The sequence below is a fragment of the Pocillopora damicornis genome, chromosome 14 (genome assembly GCF_964200805.1).
Source record: "Pocillopora damicornis chromosome 14, jaPocDami1.2, whole genome shotgun sequence".
NCBI lineage: Eukaryota > Metazoa > Cnidaria > Anthozoa > Scleractinia > Pocilloporidae > Pocillopora > Pocillopora damicornis.
This window is the reverse complement of record NC_142683.1, coordinates 6649058-6665429: the sequence shown is the minus strand read 5'-3', so window position 1 is coordinate 6665429 and position 16372 is coordinate 6649058. Positions and strand designations below refer to the sequence as shown.

Genomic DNA, 16372 nt, shown 5'->3' with positions numbered 1-16372 from the left:
ATCAACCTCGTGCAGAATTCCAACCGTTATGTGAAAAATATGATTTCCCAATGTCCATTATAAAAGCTTAAATGAAATTCATTATGTTCCTTCCAATGAAGGAAAGATAAGGACAGACGGATATTTGTTATCCTACTTTTAAAGCGGCGCCATCTATTCTACGTAAATGTATTTCGGTTTTATACGTCAAAACTTTTTTACCGATGATGTATGTGAGCATGCAAAAATGAAACAATTCACTTCGGCTATAGGTAACATCCGGTCTCAGTATACATTGTTTTGAAAGAACCGTTGGATTTTTAACACAAAATTACAATCAAGACTTGTTACAGTATTGAATCGGAGCTTCTGTCTTGAAACGGTAAGCTATTTGTGCTCGATGACTATCTCTTTAAGAGCTGTTCATTTTCCAGAGGATCTCGCTTAGCTTCTTATAAGTGATGATCAACAAGTTAAACCTCTTTAAGGGAGGGGAGCGAAAGGTGGATAATGAACCGTACCCACGCTTACAAGGAAAAATTTTCAAAAGAATGTAAAACATCGGTCATCTATTTAAGTCTATATATTCGCTTTATTCGGGCAAACGATTTAAACTTGAACAGTTAGTGCAACGGGCGATTAGCCGAATTATCAAAAGTTGAAAATTCTATTTCTCCTGATATTCTCGCGCCTTGTCATATTGACCAAGTTATCGGAACAACGTTCCCAGGTTTCCGTAGCTTGTTGCTTTTCTAGAATTTGAAAATTCTTTTAAATTCTTGAAAATCCCCTTCTTGAAAAGGTCAACTTTTTCCACAGACTATTTTCGTGGATCTCATCGAAACTTCCTTGAAAGAACGAGTGATTTTTTCCTTTTGATGGCAGGTACTGCTGAATACTCTGAATATTCCGGAGGTTTTACTTTACAATAGTAGGGGATAATTGGGGTGGGTATTAAACCCGTGGGGTGGGTATAGGTTACCCGTTGCCAGAACGCAAAGGGTAACTTATCATTTTCATGGCAAAAAGGAACAAAATTAATTAACTTTACGCTCATTACATTTGCAGTCTATGAAAGGGAACAAAATTTTTGCCCGAAATTTGAGCGATCGCATATTCAGTGCAAAATTATTGACTCCGAAATAAAGACTTTGCCAGATTGGTATAAATTTTATCGATGATTCTTGGCTTTAAGCCGATTCAGTCCATTTATTTTCAGTTCGATGGCGTGACAATAGACAAAAAATCATGTTGGTAAATTCCCGACTTTACACCACGGAGTTTTTTCTATTAAGGTGGGACTTAACCTAAAAAAGACCCCTTTTTTCAATGACTTGTCACATCCACAGTTTTTAGTTAAACCATATAAAACCATATATCACTGAAAAGCTAATGAATCACAGATTTCAGTTTTTTCAATTATTTCTGCACACAGTTTATTTGTAACCTGATACCAGCAAAATATTGTTACCCCATACTGTGCACAACCCACATGTACTCTAGAAAAGAAATCTTGATATGGAATGCAGCTAGCTCTGATTTGTTTTTATAACTATATAGTATATAGGCTAATCATGGGGATGAGCATAGAGTTTTAAAAAATATAAAAAACTTTGGTTCCAGCCTCCAGTTAAAGTAAAGCAAAATTTTTGGGGTGAATTTCCACCACAATTTTCTTTGTAACTTTTGACAAAGTAAAGCTACAGAAAAACCCTTTGCTCATTCCCAGACACTCTTTGAAAGCAATAAACATTGAAAATTTCAAGTCAATTGGTTAAATCCTCTATGAGATATGTTTTCTAGAATGCGCAAAATGCACATTTTGAGAAAAGTGCGATTAAAGTTAAAAAGCTAAAACGAAGATTGTCTGCACAAATTTGCATGGCTATGAACTATCCAATATCATAGCAAATGTTTCTTTCAGTCACTTAGAAGCCTCCAGGTTCATAGGTATCACCATCAGCCTCCCGTAGGGCATCTTCTCTGCGTGTGCGCCTCATTTGCTCTCCTTGCCGGCGCTTCTTTTCTTTAGCAGAGGTCTGAAGGTCCGATTTTCTCAACCGCCTCTTGTCCTTTTCTTCTGAGGCCTTCTGAGTGTACTCCCCTGCTGGAATTACCAGTCTCTGCATTATTCTTGCTCTGCTGGCAGCTCCACTATGAAAATGGCACACAGTAGAAGCAACTGCACATCTAATCACCTTGGCACCATGATGCTTGTGTTTTGGGCAGCGTGCCCACACCAGTCCGTTGATGCATTCATTGCGATTTTGGGTGGCGCCACGCACACACCTTTGGAGCAGCTTAGTTTCACTAAGTGTGATGAATGTTGGCTTCAGCAGTTCAAAGAACACTTCAGGCAAACAGTCACCTGCTTCATAAGTATTTGTTCCAGTAGCACAATCTTGTTGCCATTTACACCAGGAATCCTCACCAACAGGGCAGAAGCGATGTTGTTTAGCAGCATCTTGTGACTGGACACTGTGATGGAGGATGGCAATGATATTTTTCTTCATGGTGTAAACAACAACATCAACCTCTCTTTCTGTTAGGTTTGCTTTAGTTAGGGTGTTTTGTCTAATGGCTAGACCATAGTACTTCTGAAGGCGTTTAATGCGGCTCTCAGTCAGTCGGCCCCGTCCTCCAATGGGTTTGCCATCTGCAAGTTTACCTTTGGTTCTTGCTTTAAGATTAAGTAGGTGCTTGCCCATGCGTTTTTGCACGTGCCCAACACAATCCAGTTTTTCCACCTTGCAGTCATCGCCATATATATTCTCCACAGTATTGAATGCCTTACTGTCTCCGTCAGAAACCATCCATTTATACCTTATTTTATGCAGTTCCACAGATCTACTCCAAACAACTATGGCACCCTCAGCTTCCATTGCAGGTGAGCTTCCATTAAAATTAATGTCACACTCATTGGAAGCAAGATGCTCAATCTGCCATGCTTCGAACTCCCCGTCAGTTTGACACTGAGACCTTTTCATGGTACATTTCCGGCATTCTTTTGAAAGGACATGATAGTCAAGAACCTCTCCAGTGTCTACAGATATAACAAAAACAACTCCAGTCAGAGAGGTAAACCCCCTTTTCGCCCATGTACCATCAAACGAAACGGCTGCATCGACTACATCATCATTGACTTCATCTCCACTTTCCTTCAGGATGTACTCGCGAACTCTTATCCCTGCCTGTGTCATTTCATCTTTGGCTTCAGCTTCTAAAGCCTCAAGTATTGTGTCTACTTGTCTGTAATAAGCAGGTAGTGATAGACATGGCATGTTCATGATGCTGCAAAAGGTTACTAGCCCTTCATAGCCACCTCCTGTCTCCAGAGAATGATAGACTGCACGACGATTTACGTCAAAAGATTGCCCTTTCTTTGTTATTGTATCTGATGTTTTCAATGGTGTAGCTTCAAGGCAGGAGCTACACTCCACAGAGAGGTCTGCCATTAGCCCATTTCTCCCAGAAGAATTCTCCTTCAGAGTTAAACTCCCTAGAACATAATAACAGTATACACTAAAGTTATTTTGTGCATTCTCATACATGTATATGAGTCACAAAATTTATTCACCACATACCACACAACAGACAGTTACAACTGTAATTTTTAATAAATGAAAACAATAAAGATAGTACTGAAGAGAAGTAAAAAAACATTCTTAGAGAAAAAAATGGAAACTGCACACTGTTACTAGCATATGCTACGAGACATGAACAGTAAAGAAAAGGTTAAAAGTAAAACAGATGTTCACTTATGTTTTCTCACCTTCCTCGCACACATGTGCTTCAGACAACGTGGCATATAATTTCTTGAGGTCTACAAGTCTGTATCCCTCTCCCTGAAAATCATTTACATCAGAAATCTTTGATGAACTATCTGGTGAATCTTCTGGTCTCATTTTGAGTCTCGAAGCACTGATGGAAGCACTTTCGGCATCTGACAGAGCCTCATCACACGAGGAACTCGATGCTGAGTTTGTGACTTCTCTATCCGCACGCGGCATTTTCTTCGCTTTCCTTGCGTATCTCTGCACTCCAGTAAAAGGCTTTCCTTTCCGCTTTCTTCTATATACAGTATTCTTCTTCCCTCCTGGCATTTTAGACAAAAACTTCGCTGATATAAAACTCGAATCTCGCTCTCACAGTATCTCCACAGTTGAAAACACGCCAGCTTTCAATCCCACGCCACCTCCGACTAGCTATACTTCATGTAAGGGGTCATATAGCTTCCTCTTGAAAATACTGAGGAAATTCTAGGAATTGGATGGACTTTCGGGCTTCAAATTGGAGCAAGACTGAAAGATGCTACGTTGCGTTGCCATGGTAACCAAAAATATTTTTTTACTAGCTTGCAGAAAACTTATCGTAGGCAACAAAATAAAGCAAATTAGTCTTAAAAACTCATGTCATGGCTTTCTTCTATGCCTGAAGTTTCAGATTTCTCCAAAAACAAAAATTGCATTTTGTAGTCAAATTTTAGGTTAAGTCCCACCTTAACGCACCAACCTTGCGCAGAATTCCAACCGTTATGTGAAAAATAAAATATGAATTTAGAATGTCTATTACAAAAGCTTCGATAAAATTCATCACGTTCCTTCCACTGAAGGAAAGATAAAGACAAACAGATATATTTTATCTTACTTTTAAAGCGGCGCCATCTTATCTACGTAAATGTATTTCGGTTTTGTACGTCAAAACTTTTTTACCGATGATGTATGTGAGCATGCAAAAATGAAACAATTCACTTTGGTTGCAGGTAACATCCGGTCTCGGTATTCATTGTTTTGAAAGAACCGTTGGATTTTTAACACAGAATTAGAATCAAGACTTGTTACAGAACTGAATTGGAGCTTCTGTCTCGAAACGGTAAGCTATTTGTGCTCGATGACTATTTCGTCCTAAGCTGTTCATTTTCCAGTAGGTGCGATTTGCGTCATCGAAGACAAAGTTGTAAATAAGAGGAACGGTTGGGTTGATAATTGTTGTACCCTTAAAAGACAACACATTAATATTTTTCAAGAATTTAAAAATTCTTTTCAAATTCTTGAAAAGCCTTTCCCTGAATAGGTCAAGTTTTTTCCACAGACTCTTTTCCTAAATCTTATCGAAACTTCCTTCAAAGAACGAGTGATTTTTCCTTCTGATGTTCAGATACTCCTGATTACTCGGAATTTACCGGAAGTTTCCCTTTCCAATAGTAATGGATGATTGGGGTGGGTCAGGAGCCTATTACTGGGTATAATGAGCTCCCGGGTGGGTATAGGACCCGTGGGGTGGGTATAAGTTACCCGTTGCCAGAACGCAATGGGTAACTTATTATTTTTATGGCGAAAAGAAACAATATTTATTTACTTTACGCTCATTACATTTGCAGTCTATGAAAGGGAACAAAATTGGCCCCCTCAAACTGCACCCCATCGATTTTTGTCCGAAATTTGGGCGATCGCCTATTCAGTGCAAATAATTGACTCCGAAAGAAAGACTTTGCGTGTGTTCCTCTTTGACGGACAATGTAAAAAATTCATTTACAAAAAAAAGACGCTGGAGTCCAAACTCCGCAGAAAATATGTTTTAAACTTGTTACTGATGAACCACAACATTTTGCTTAAATAAAAATGTCTCAAAATTCAAAACTAAGGGTTAAAAAAATAGCGCGAACAAAGCCTCAAAAACAATTATCTAAACTCCGTTAAAACAAGCAACAAAACTACGCCAAAAATGTGCACGTCAGTTTTCCAATGTCAAGGTTAGAGTTCTTCGACGTGATTTGCTAATTGTGAAATCACTTGCACCGCCTGTGACTACGAAAAAAAAAATACAAAGCAGGGAGAGGAAGATAAAAATTGCCATTTGAAATTGAAAACTTAAAAGATTTTATACAAACAATCCCTGTTTAAGTTTTCACTAATTTTTCTTTTTTAACTCGTGAATTGCGCGCATGCGCAAGAGCGAGTTGTAGATACGATGTGGGGAATGGCACTTGCTCGCTCGCTCGCACGATTGGTCGATTCCTGTAAACCTTTTTTTTCAATTTTAGGCTTTTGAGAGCATTTGATAGTTTTTGGCGAGCAATAAACAAACGAAATGGCAACCTTTGTTGCTAAGAATAGTGGTGGGTTGAAAAAGAAGCCAATGATAATCTTAAAAGAGTTTTTTTTTTCGTTTTAGTTCAACAAGCGGCGCCAGCGACTAGCAGGCATGCAAGGATTCACACTGAAATAACAGAACAACCTTCGTTTTTCATAAAATTGTAATTTACAATACTTGAACTTGAAAACAATCCGAAGATTCATTGAAAATATCACTTACTGCGAAGCGCTCGGAGTTTACAGATGTTCAAAAGCTTTTTCTGTTTTGGCGTGAGATTGAGGACAAAATCTATTATTACGTTTCGTGTCGTGTGTTTTTCCTGCGTGAAGCAACAAAAGATGCCGGCGACTGAGGAAATTACAAGTTAACACGAAAATCAAATAACACCTATACAAACAATTTTAGCCACCGATCATTTTCAGTGAATTTTTAAAGAACAATTTTCTTTAAGTTTCAAGACAATTTGAAGATTCAAAATACATATTACATACTAAATCGCGAAAGTTATACAACACAAAATTGATAAATAGGCCTGAAATGAAATTCTATCTTGTTATTGATTACACGTTGCCTTGCACGTGACTAAAATCTACCTAGGCGGAGATCCAAAATTCGAAGGTTGTTCTGTTATTTCAGTATGAATCCTTGCATGCCCGCCAGTCGCTGGCGCCGCTTGTTGAAACTAAAACGAAAAAAAAAACTCTTTTAAGATTATCATTGGCTTCTTTTTCACCCCACCACTATTCTTAGCAACAAAGGTCGCCATTTCGTCTGTTTATTGCTCGCCAAAAACTATAAAATGCACTCAAAAGCCTAAAATCTAAAAAAAGTTTACAGGAATCGACCAATCGAGCGAGCGAGCGAGCGAGCGAGCGAATGCCATTCCCCACATCGTATCTATAACTCGCTCTTGCGCATGCGCGCAATTCACGAGTTAAAAAGGGAATCGTTAATGTTTTCATTAAGACAGTATTGCCTTGATTTTCTAATATTTACAATGATGAACAGTAAATTTCACTTTTCACCCACATTTACTTCCAACCTTTTCTTTTGAACCAGAAACAACAATGATATACGTTTAAAACACATGACATCATGTACCCTTGTCAAATGTAATAGCATGATCATTTCAATTGTAATGCCTTCTTATCCCAACGTTACTTTGTTTCTTTGTTACATTAGCGAACACTGAACTACTGCTCGTACTCTAGATGTGACAATCAACCACAAAATTCCCTAAACCAGATAACATTAAACATAATCCAAAAAGTCATGTGTCAATTCACGAGTTTGCTCACAGAGCACTTTGGTTTTTTCAAACTGAGAAGAAACAGGGTCAAGATGGACAGCATAAAAGAAGCTCGACGTGATTTGCTAATTGCGAAATCACGTGCACCGCCTGTTTATACGAAAAAAAAATACGAGGCGGGGAGAGGAAGATAAAAATTCCAATTTGAAATTTAAAACTTAAAAGATTTTTTACAAACATTCCTTTTTTAAGTTTTCACTGATTTCTCCTTTTTTTTCCAACTGTGAAGAAACTTGGTCAAGATGGACAGCATAAAAGAAGCTATATCAGCTATCTCCATAGGTATGGTGGTCGCCGACTTCCTTCGCAAAACTGGTCGCGTGTTGCAAGCCATCGAAGTATACAAGGAATGTTTGATTATCATACATAGTCAGGTGCTGATTATCGAAATTTCGTTGGCAAACACTATGTTCTGTGTCATCTACTTGAAATTAATCTGTGCTTACGATTATATAAAGGATTACACAAATACAGAAAACTACCTTAAAGAACTCTTCCTCTACCTAGACTCTCATGACCCCGCTAAAAAAGGATGGCTACATTTAAAACTGGCAGAAATACTTCGGGTACAAAGTAAGTTCATGGAGGCCTGGAAATTTTACGAATCAGCAATCAACATCATGAAAACGATTGGAGACACACATGGCCAGGGAGTATGTCACATAAGGCTCGGGAAAATGTTTCAATCGCTTAATCAATATGACAAGGCCCGAGAATATCAGGAGAAAGCACTCGCTACCACAATAGAAAGTGGCGACAGGGATGGAGAAGCAACAAGCTACAGAAACCTAGGAACTTTGTTCCAATCACTTGGTCATTATGACAAGGCCCGAAAATATCAGGAGAAAGCACTCGCTATCACAATAGAAAGTGGCGACAGGTATGGAGAAGCAACAAGCTACGGAAACCTAGGAACTTTGTTCAAATCACTTGGTCATTATGACAAGGCCCGAGAATATCAAGAGAAAGCGCTCGCTATCAGAATAGAAATTGGCGACAGGGATGGAGAAGCAACAAGCTACGGAAACCTAGGAACTTTGTACCAATCACTTGGTCATTATGACAAGGCCCGAGAATATCAGGAGAAGGCACTCGCTATCAGAATAGAAATTGGCGACAGGGATGGAGAAGGAACAATCTACGGAAACCTAGGAACTTTGTTCGAATCACTTGGTTATTATGACAAGGCCCGAGAATATCAGGAGAAAGCACTCGCTATCACAATAGAAATTGGCGACAGGGATGGAGAAGCAACAAGCTACGGAAACCTAGGAACTTTGTTCCAATCACTTGGTTATTATGACAAGGCCCGAGAATATCAGGAGAAAGCACTCGCTGTCAAAATAGAAATTGGCGACAGACATGGAGAAGCAACAATCTACGGAAACCTAGGAACTTTGTTCAAATCACTTGGTCATTATGACAAGGCCCGAGAATATCAGGAGAAAGCACTCGCAATCAAAATAGAAATTGGCGACAGACATGGAGAAGCAACAATCTACGGAAACCTAGGAACTTTGTTCCAATCACTTGGTCATTATGACAAGGCCCGAAAATATCAGGAGAAAGCACTCGCTATCAGACTAGAAATTGGCGACAGGAATGGAGAAGCAGCAAGCTACGGAAACCTAGGAACTTTGTTCCAATCACGTGGTCATTATGACAAGGCCCGAGAATATCAGGAGAAGGCACTCGCTTTCAAAATAGAAATTGGCGACAGGGATGGAGAAGGAACAATCTACGGAAACCTAGGAACTTTGTTCAAATCACTTTGTCATTATGACAAGGCCCGAGAATATCAAGAGAAAGCACTCGCTATCAGAATAGAAATTGGCGACAGGAATGGAGAAGCAGCAAGCTACGGAAACCTAGGAACTTTGTTCCAATCACTTGGTCATTATGACAAGGCCCGAGAATATCATGAGAAAGCACTCGCTATCACAATAGAAATTGGCGACAGGGATGGAGAAGCAACAATCTACGGAAACCTAGGAACTTTGTTCCAATCACTTGGTCATTATGAGAAGGCCCAAGAATATCAGGAGAAAGCACTCGCTATCATAATAGAAATTGGCGACAGGAGTGGAGAAGCAACAATCTACGGAAACCTAGGAACTTTGTTCCAATCACTTGGTCATTATGACAAGGCCCGAGAATATCAGGAGAAAGCACTCGCTATCACAATAGAAATTGGCAACAAGGATGGAGAAGCAACAAGCTTCGGAAACCTAGGAACTTTGTTCCAATCACTTGGTCATTATGACAAGGCCCGAAAATATCAGGAGAAAGCGCTTGCTATCAGAATAGAAATTGGCGACAGGGATGGAGAAGCAGCAAGCTACGGAAACCTAGGAACTTTGTTCCAATCACTTTGTCATTATGACAAGGCCCGAGAATATCAGGAGAAAGCACTCGCTATCAGAATAGAAATTGGCGACAGGAGTGGAGAAGCAACAATCTACGGAAACCAAGGAACTTTTTTCCTATGCCTTGGTCAACATAGCGAAGCTGAAGAGTGTATGGAGAAAGCACTTCGTATCAAAAAGAAAATTGGCGAAAAAAGAGGAGAGGCAATTAGTTATGGAAACCTCACAGGTTTGTTTCTCTCGCTCGGCAAGTATGCAAAGGCTGATGAATATCTAAATAAGGCAATGGCAGTTAGAGAGGGTATCGGTGATAGAAGCGGAGAAGCAGCAGATTACAGACACCTCGGGTTAATTTCTTGTAAGCGTGGGGAATATGACAAGGCTCAAGAATATTTCGAGAAAGCCTTTACAATTCACATGGAAATTGGTGAGAGAAAAGGACCACTAGTCAATTACAGCGATTTAGGATTGTGTTTCCAATCGCTAGGTAAATATGATATGGCTGAAGAATACATTAAGCAGGCTCTCCTATCAAGTAGGGATATTGGACTCAACTTGGAGGAGTTTCAATGTCTTTGTCATCTATCGGTGTTAAAGGCGTCACAATGTAATCTTGAAGAGGCTTCTTTGCATCTTTTTCGAGCCATCCAAAAGTTCGACACCTTGAGAGGTTTTCTTAAAGAAAACGATCAGTTTCAAATATCTTTTTTAGAGAAGCACGGCACCTTTCCCTACAAGTTCTTCAGTAGGTTGCTTTCTTCCACTGGAAAGTCGCAAGATGCCCTTTACGTCGAAGAGCTGACAAGGGCAAGAGGCCTGGCTGACTTGATGGCAGCTCGGTACTCTGTTCAAGAGCAGATCTCAAGCGACCCACAATCTTGGTATGGCATTCCAGGGATCATCACAAAGGAAGCAGAATGTGCATGCCTGTACATTTCGGTTGGTCAAAATGATGTACGGTTTTGGATAATTAAAGCAACGGGAGCCATTCAGTTTTTAGAAAAGAAAGCGAAGCTGGACCAAAACAAGGTGACCGGAATAGTCCCTGCGTTAGATGAGTTTTTTAAAGAAGCCTTCCGCAGCCAAGCCATTTTACCCGAACAGATTTGCGAAGATCGATCTTTAGATGACACCGAACTGACGTCACTTCCCTACGACAAGCGCTCAGTGCTGCGTGACTATGATGCCAAAGATTTCAAAACAAGTCTTGACTTGTGTTACAAGATAATCATCGCTCCTGTGACCAGTTTACTGAAGCAGCCCGAGATCATAATTGTCCCTGATTCCTGTGTGTACCAAGTGCCATTTACAGCCTTGACTGACGAAGGAGGCAAGTATTTATCAGACTCATGCAGGATTCGGATAGTTCCCTCTCTGACCACTCTCAAGCTTGTTCAAGACAGTCCTCCAGACTATCACAGTCAGACCGGGGCACTGATAGTGGGTGACCCTGTGGTCGGAGAGGTGATTTACAAGGGAAGGCGCAGAAATATAGCACCATTGCCATGTGCAAGAAACGAAGCACAGATGATTGGAGGACTTCTTGGCGTAACGCCTCTGATAGGATATTCCGCGACAAAGCATTCTGTACTTCAAGCGATAAATTCAGTGAGCTTGATACATATTGCTGCCCATGGTGATGCCGAAAGAGGGGAGATTGCTCTCTCTCCTGAGCACCCATCCCCACTCCCACCTTTTCCTCTAGAAGAAGATTATCTTTTGACGATGGCGGATATTTCAAAAACTCGGTTGCGAGCTAAACTAGTGGTGCTTAGTTGTTGTCACAGTGCTCGTGGACAGATTAGAACCGAGGGAGTTATTGGAATTGCCCGGGCGTTCTTAGGAGCCGGAGCTCGTTCAGTGTTAGCGGCACGATGGGCCCTGAATGACACAGCCACAGAGCAGTTCATGGCTTGTTTCTACAAACATTTGTTCCGCGGTGAAAGCGCCAGTGAATCTCTCCACAAGGCCAGGAAGTGGATGAGATATAACGGCTTTGACAAAGTTTCTCAATGGGCGCCATTTATGATCATGGGCGACAACGTGAAATTTGATTTTGGAAATTGGCCGGTGCCTAACGCACCTTAGGAGCCACGACTTTGATAAATCCTCTGTAGCAGAATAAACTAGACTCATTAAAGCTCGGAACTATTTAATTACTAGCCCGTAAAAAGAGGACGCCATCTGCGAAGGACAACTCGGATCGATACACAGAGGAAGGCATTTCTGTAAAATGCTCACCAGCCATCTAAGTTCAATAATCTGTTTAATAATCTGAAACAAGACAGCGTATAGTGTTATCTCTTTATAAGAGTACCGAAGTTAAAAAACTCCATTTTTTAAAAAGTCATTAGTTCAGTGAACATGCCAGGCGAAGTGTGACAATTTTTAGGTTTCGAACGCGACTAGTTCTTCAAGGAAAGAATATTTTTAATCCTTTTTCACAGGTAATTAGTTAGTCGTTTCAAGAGACTTAAACAAATGTGTGACTTGGAAAAGAAGTTTTTCCTAAGCCTAAATTTTTGGAAATTTCTTGCAAGACTTTTGACAAGAAATATTGTTGTTTAACATGCCAAAATAAACACATTTAAAGAAAAGAAAAAAAGAGATACTCTTGTTTAGTAATGCAAACCATTGTATTCTCATAGATACCCCAGTAATTTTATCAATTTAACCTTGTAACCCCAAAGAGTGACTAGCATCTAATTTCTCCTCACAATATCACTCCTGAATCAAACATTAAGGTCACGAGAATAATGGAAATGATCAACAAGTACAGGAGCTCTTGATTGTTCTGCAAAATCTCCTTGTCAGCACCTTGGGAAATATATAGGAAACAGTATGGAGAATATGCATACTGATCTTAGGGTGTAAAGGATTAATCGATACCCTTTGCGTAGATACCGTTGTATCCTAACACAGACTCGTATGCTCACACATACTTTTGTATACTCATTATCCTTCCCTTTAGCTCTGCGGCTACTGTTTCGCTCCGTTTTATCAACTGAACAGTTGGAAAAGGTTACATAAACATCAAAGGAAAATTTATGCAGGGGATTGCATTTTGTTGACCAAAACACTCAACAGACTTTTCGTCTGCTACTTTTGTGCCACATATCCGAGTTACAAGACAATAAATACACAATGATAACCGAAAGAATACGAAATATATTTGAATACGAAAAAAAATTTGCATGCGAGAAAAATATTTCATAAGACCGTTGAAATTTATTTGAAAAACACGGATATATAAATATATATACATACATATATATATAAATGTGGGGGCAGAGTCTACCTTGGCATAAAGTGCTCAAAGCTGTGGTGGCAGAGCTGGGTATATATAAGTGGAGGAATCAAAGAGGACGCATCGATTCTCTGTTACTCTGAGTTTCGCGCGTAAGCGCTCGTCAGACAGAACTTTATTCAATGAAGAACATACCTCCTTATATACAAATTAGATGAGTAGCTAATTAATTCACTTGTGTGATGATCTGATCTATGTGTGAAAGAATTTGTTTACTGACTTTTCATGTAGGGTGGTTGGCGAAGTTATCTTTATGGTCTTTTAGGGTAATAAGAAGCCAGCTAGGTCACGCTCTGTTTCCTTTGATGGCCTGCATGACTTCTCCTCCAGTTCCATGATTCTTCTCCCGATAAATAATTCGGCAGTATCGTACATCGTATCAAAATTATCGAAAAACTCTTTAAATTTCTGGGTCTCCTAGATCTTGTAAAACCAAGTAGGCAAAAAACCGACTGTAATGAAAGAGAAGTTCAATCCTTGCACAATTGAGACTTTATTCAATAAGACCTCGTGCTTACATACTGAACAACATAAACATGGTGGCTTAACAAAAACAAGTCCGCTATCATGTGCGGATTAACAACTCCGCTGACATGTGCGTGGGCATATACAGGAAGCCCGGTAATTAAGGATTAAGGATTAAATCGCCACACTGTCACTACACGGACCTCGACCGCATTCGCCAGAAAATCTCCGACGACTTTTATGAAGGTCTGTGCCCCTTTATTGATTTCCTATTCAAGACAGCCAAACCTTTCGTCAAACAACACCTCCGCCACAGACTTAAGCGACCACTTGGAAAGTCCGTTATCGAGTTCACAAACTTCGTTTTCTTTCTCTGACCCACTAGGCTCTCGAACTTATCGTAATCAGTGAATAAAATCGCCGATAATTTTATTAAAACCCGGAGTAAAGTCGGCGACTTCTTTCGGTCGAAGCATTCTTCTGCTCAGGACGCTCCGTAGCTTGTACCATTCTTCGCCATTAGCAAAAAAAACCACCATGAATTTTCTTCCTTTTCTCCCGGTAGAAATTTAGAGACGGAAAGTCCAGTCTTTCAGGGTGTTTGGGATCCGATCGGAGTAACTTTGCAACGTCGGCAGGATCGGATGAACTAATAATCGAAAAGAAAATCGGGCGGGGCCCCTTCCCTGTTTTCTTTTGGAGGATAGTGCAGGATGGTGACATGTTACCAGCGGGACATGTTATCTTCGCGCTTTTAGCAACTTGGATTCCATAACAAACAAACTAGGGTGCAGTACTCTGCCAACGGTTATTGTGAGCAGACAAACACAGTGATAGCAGACTTTTAAAAAGTAAAGGCAGAGTCGTGCGAAATATTTTACGACTATTTTACGCTCCTATCTTTAGTTATCTTCAAAGTTAGCGCCTTCTTTTAAGGAAAAACGCACAGCACCGACATAAAAAACAAACGCAACACAAGAGTACGTAGATAACAACCAGCAGAAAAGTGTCCGAACAATGCACTGCAGTGGTATCTGCTGGATCTGTGGTGTAGGTAAGCGTCGGGCTTTCAGGGGAGTCTCCGGAGGTGTTGTAGGAGCCTTGGCTAGTTTCCTTATTTTTGGTTTTGGTGATGAATCCAGGAGGAATAACAAGAAGAGTTGACTTCAGATTTCATCCTGAGTAGACAAGGAAGTATTTGTCACGATCAAGTTGCTGATTGCCTTACCTCGTCCATATCAATGTTGCTGTGAGATAATCGTCACAGTGAATCATTGGCTGAGCTGGTTTGTAAAGTTGCAAAAGTATATTTCACTTTCCTGCAAATTGATCGTTAAGTGTGCGATTCGTGAATAAATTGCACCGCTGAGAGTCCATCAGATTGAAAGGATCACCAGTGATTTCAAAATGGATTTAACCAACACTGATTTCACACCAGTGACGATCTTGCGAGCTTTTAAATTGCTGTTAAATGCTTTTTTTAAATCTTTAATGAATGGTTTCGATTGTCTTTGATTTTAATTAAGAATCTTTTGTATTACCATAATGTTCCTCTCGCTTGCAGTTAAAGGAGTTTTGCGGTTTCAGAACAGAAAGTAACCTCCGTGCCGGTGTTATAGCAGAAAATTAATTTAAGTCAACATTGTAGAATTTTTCTTGTGAAATATGATTCTAGTTAGTTGTAACAGTGTTACTGCTGTGTTATCTGCAATTGGCGTTCTGATGGCAGGAAACAAAGCGTATAAAAGTGGGCGAACGTAAAAGAACTTTAGAGTCTTTAATTTGTACATGACCTGTCGAGGGCTCTTCGTTTTTCACCTATTATGCTTTTGTTTTTAAAATCTATTTTCTGTTGAAGGAGACCAGAATTGAGATGACTGTTGTCCTGAGAATTTTTGTTAGAAAGTGTTGAAGAAACTAAATTTCAAATAACTTATTTTACAGTGCTTGTCTTATAGGGTATAACTGAGAACTTATAGGTGTTTTATGACAGGACACAACATTCATTATATGTTCACTTTATCTTCTCTGTGAATAATAAATAAAGTTTTAATTTGATTACCAGGCTAAGACAAAGAAATCCTCCAAAAGTTGTGTGTTTTATTCTTACGTGAACCTATCGGCACAGATATATCAAACAACTGAAACACCTCCTTGGCCGTGGCAGGATTGATCACGTCACGGCTTTTAACGCTGGCAGGTGGTCCTTTGTGTCCTGGATACTGACACAGTAGTACTTGCCCATACCTTAGCGATGGCGAGCACAAACACGTAATGTTTTCACTTCTTCATGAGACAAACGGTCGAGGCCAGCCCTTTGCAGGATGACCTCGTATTCTTTCAGGTTTGCATGCGAAAAAAGACAATTTTTAGATATGTAGTTACATCATCTCGACATTCATACAGAAACACTGTCTCCGTGCGACCACGTGAGGATCCGCAGTCCAAGAGACCCTCTTTTGACAAAGTACAGGCATCTGCCATGATTACCTTGTTGTTTCTATTTTTACATCCGCTGACCCCTGTAAGTGCTGATCCGTAACGTCCGTTGGAATGTAACGAAATACATGCAGCCCACCAAAGTACTAAATAGACAATATCTGAGGCTAATTTTCACCTGAATTCATCATCATTCATGGCAATAATACAAAACTGGTTAACTTCAGGATTACTGGCGGCGGAAGAGTTGTTTTTTTTACTCATATTCTACGCAGTTGCTTGGATTCCGCCGTAGTTTGGAGAAACGAGTGCTGTCACGCGATAACATTTCCAAGATTCAACTCACCTCAGCAGATGATAAATGTAAATCTTCCTTTCTCTTTTTTAATACCATATCATTCTATTTAGGAT

At 39.9% G+C, this 16372-nt stretch overlaps 2 protein-coding genes and 1 pseudogene across 2 annotated transcripts; 1 reads left to right on the top strand and 2 right to left on the bottom strand.

Moving 5' to 3' along the window:
- LOC149034203 (sterol 26-hydroxylase, mitochondrial-like) overlaps positions 1 to 14245 on the bottom strand; it is a 121004-nt pseudogene extending 106759 nt beyond the window's left edge.
- Positions 1390 to 4462, bottom strand: LOC149034205 (uncharacterized). Its single transcript, XM_089193191.1, has 2 exons — positions 3752 to 4462; positions 1390 to 3478 (listed from the first exon to the last, which is right to left on the bottom strand). Exons 1-2 carry the CDS (start codon positions 4080 to 4082, stop codon positions 1908 to 1910), a joined length of 1902 nt encoding a protein of 633 aa, XP_089049317.1. The 5' UTR covers positions 4083 to 4462; the 3' UTR covers positions 1390 to 1907.
- Positions 7627 to 12331, top strand: LOC149034204 (uncharacterized). The gene is made up of 2 exons (XM_089193177.1): positions 7627 to 10097; positions 10209 to 12331. Exons 1-2 carry the CDS (start codon positions 7627 to 7629, stop codon positions 11836 to 11838), a joined length of 4101 nt encoding a protein of 1366 aa, XP_089049303.1. The 3' UTR covers positions 11839 to 12331.
- Positions 14246 to 16372: the final 2127 nt, after the last annotated feature.

Excerpts from the sequence above, each read along its gene's own strand:
- LOC149034205 (XM_089193191.1), bottom strand. The coding sequence starts at position 4,082 with ATGCCAGGAGGGAAGAAGAATACTGTATATAGAAGAAAGCGGAAAGGA. Across the intron at positions 3,479-3,751 it reads AGCACATGTGTGCGAGGAAG|GGAGTTTAACTCTGAAGGAG; the intron begins GTGAGAAAACAT and ends ATTATGTTCTAG.
- LOC149034204 (XM_089193177.1), top strand. The coding sequence starts at position 7,627 with ATGGACAGCATAAAAGAAGCTATATCAGCTATCTCCATAGGTATGGTG. Across the intron at positions 10,098-10,208 it reads GCAGATTACAGACACCTCGG|CGATTTAGGATTGTGTTTCC; the intron begins GTTAATTTCTTG and ends AGTCAATTACAG.